The sequence below is a fragment of the Lutra lutra genome, chromosome 1 (genome assembly GCF_902655055.1).
Source record: "Lutra lutra chromosome 1, mLutLut1.2, whole genome shotgun sequence".
Taxonomy (NCBI): Eukaryota; Metazoa; Chordata; class Mammalia; order Carnivora; family Mustelidae; genus Lutra; species Lutra lutra.
Window position 1 is genome coordinate 111,240,274 of NC_062278.1, and position 2,665 is coordinate 111,242,938.

Genomic DNA, 2,665 nt, shown 5'->3' on the forward strand with positions numbered 1-2,665 from the left:
TGGTACCATTCAGTATGTCATTATAATATTAATAATATTAGCTAGCATGTATTATTTTTATTATAGTTTGCATTTTTATTTGATGCTTTCTCTGATCAAATCAAGAGAAGGCTTGAGATCTCTTCTTCAATTACCCTGCAATTATAATATTGTGCTCCAATACCTTCAATAGATAGCATTCACTGGGTAAATAATACACATGTTTTTTTTGCAACCCATATTACTCTCATCTGAAAATTTAGAACAAAAGTAATATTTTCCCCTGAGAAAAAAATTTAAGAGCTTCCTTTTAAAATATGGGCAGCCTTTTAGCCGTGTTCAGTTATGGAGAGGATTGTCAAAGAAGATATAAAGGCAGTGGTGTTTCTGTAGATAAATGTCCACAAATAAGAAACAATTGTTAAAGGCTCAATACTTCATTTTAGCTATTTAAGCCAGCTTCTTTCCCTCAGCTTCTAAATGATTCCTCCATTCCATTTTTCATGTATTTTACATATTAGCCCGGTGGATAGTTAGATATCTCAGCCTGCTTACCCATTTACCCATAAATACTCATTTCAATATCTAATTTTAATTGTATTTAATATGTAATTGATATTTGCTGCAGCCTTATCCAATTATTGCCACTGGGTTAAAGTTAGAATTCATAGAGTTATTTGAAATTATTTGTTTGAAATGACCCAAACTATAAGGCTTTCCATTTAGGGCAGAACTTTTATTACCACTGTGAATTTTAAATATTATGTCTGTGAGATTTAGAGTGCCTAACTCAAGTAACTTGACTGAAATCACAACTGAAACTAATCCCATATTATTGAACAAAAAGATACACAATGAGAAATCAAATTTTTGTTTTTCATAATTTCACCATAATTTTATTTTGTATTTACAGTCTTCAATCTCTAATGCAAGGGTCTTGCTGAGGACTGGGAGATTAGGGAAGAGGGATGAGGTTTGGAGGAAAGGAATCAGAGGTCTTGTATGGACAACAATAATTAATAAAGTTAACAGGATGTGAAAGTCTTCCAGAAGAAATTCTTGCAGCCAGCTTTGCGTTCTCGGGGTGCCATGGCAGGGTTTGAGTTAGCAGATCTCTGCAGTTCCAGCCTCATTTCATCCTGCTCAGCAGCCTGGGACAAATCTTCAGGTTCCAGGGCATCGTTCTCTGTCTGGTTGGGTTCAGACAGCAGCTCCGCCAAGAAGTACTTGGCCAGTTCCTGTAGAGGGTAGAAAGGATATAGAGAGAAGAGATGAGGATGATGATGGGTGATGGAGAAAAAGAAATGGCAAAGCCTAACTTGGAAAGCAGATTCAGCTACACCCCAAACCCAATCTTCACAGCTGTGCACTTTTGCACACTTAAAATCAGTTGAGGATATAAAAATAAAGGTAGTTCCTATATCACTGAGTTACACAGATACACTAAAAATACTCAAATGTTTCTGCATGTTTCCTGCCTCTATAGATGTAACACACGCATACACACAGAAATAGAAGATTGTTAATACAGTTTTGCAAAGATAAAACAGTGCCAACAGTTTAATTCAATTTCAATTCCCAGCTCATGAGCTACACACTGGAATTGTTCTTACCGTTTTTGCTAAGTTAACTGTGGAGAATGAGACCTTTCACAATCTTAAACATACTGTGTTTTGTCTGCAGGGTGCCCTTTAGCAACCTGGAGGGAGGAACTCCTCAGGAAGGGAGCCTTCAGAGGGCCGCTCTTTTTCAGCACCTGGGCCAGCACCTCCGCTTTCAGCCCTGCCGGATGGCTGCCTCATCCCTTCCTGTTCAGCTACCCCGGTCTTGGGATTTTCTTCAATGCCAGAGAACTTACCTGAACTGTGACCGACTGCGCTGACCAGGAAAAAAGAGAGGTAAGAGGAGATTCTGGACTTCAAAAGTTTTCCTGAGAGCTTTGGGAGCTGAGGGACCCAGAAGAGCTCCGAAACTCTTCAGAAGCACCTCCTAAATCCACCCAAAGGGGTAGGGTAAAGGCTAAGAGAAGATTGAGGGATTCGGGAAAGGGAGGGGAAGACGTCGAGGAAATCTCCTTACCTGCTTCCCCGCGGCAGCTGCCAGGGACTTCTGCAGAAACTGACGGAGTCGGGGATCCGAGGGCGCGCCGGTGACACCGCCCAGAGCCAGGACAATGGACAGCGCGGCCAGCGCGCACTGGAGGCGGCAGGACAGCATCTCCGCGCCGGGGAAGCCGAGCGAGAGGACGGTTGGTCAAACTCTAGGAGAGGATCCGCAGGCAGCAGCGATAGCTCTGAAACTCGCGACTCCTAAAGCGGCTTGTGTGCTCTCCACCGGCTCCCCGCTTTTTAAACTCTCTCTCTGACGTCAGACGAGGAGGCGCCCCCAGATCTCACCAGCGCTTTTACGCACCATTACCCTCGTGAAATCAATCACAGAAGTAAGAGGAGGCTACACAATCCAAAGTGGTTTACTTAAAAAAAAAAAAAATCATAATCCTTCACCCACATAGGCCCACATGATTTTACACATACCACAGTATCTATACAATCTTTTATATTGTCACTGCTGTGCACACGTACATTCCATGATTTCACTCATACATATGCACACGCACACACTAAATTACACATACACTCAAACCCCCAGCCTTGGAAGAAGCAAATGCTCCATCACACCCCTGCAG

General features: G+C 42.4%; 1 protein-coding gene across 1 annotated transcript; it reads right to left on the reverse strand.

Moving 5' to 3' along the window:
- Nucleotides 1-846: 846 nt before the first annotated feature.
- On the reverse strand, nucleotides 847-2,317 carry SST (somatostatin). The gene is made up of 2 exons (XM_047697824.1): nucleotides 2,059-2,317; nucleotides 847-1,217 (listed from the first exon to the last, which is right to left on the reverse strand). The coding sequence occupies exons 1-2, from the start codon at nucleotides 2,194-2,196 to the stop codon at nucleotides 1,005-1,007; spliced, it is 351 nt and encodes a 116-aa protein (XP_047553780.1). The 5' UTR covers nucleotides 2,197-2,317; the 3' UTR covers nucleotides 847-1,004.
- Between the last annotated feature and the right edge of the window lie 348 nt (nucleotides 2,318-2,665).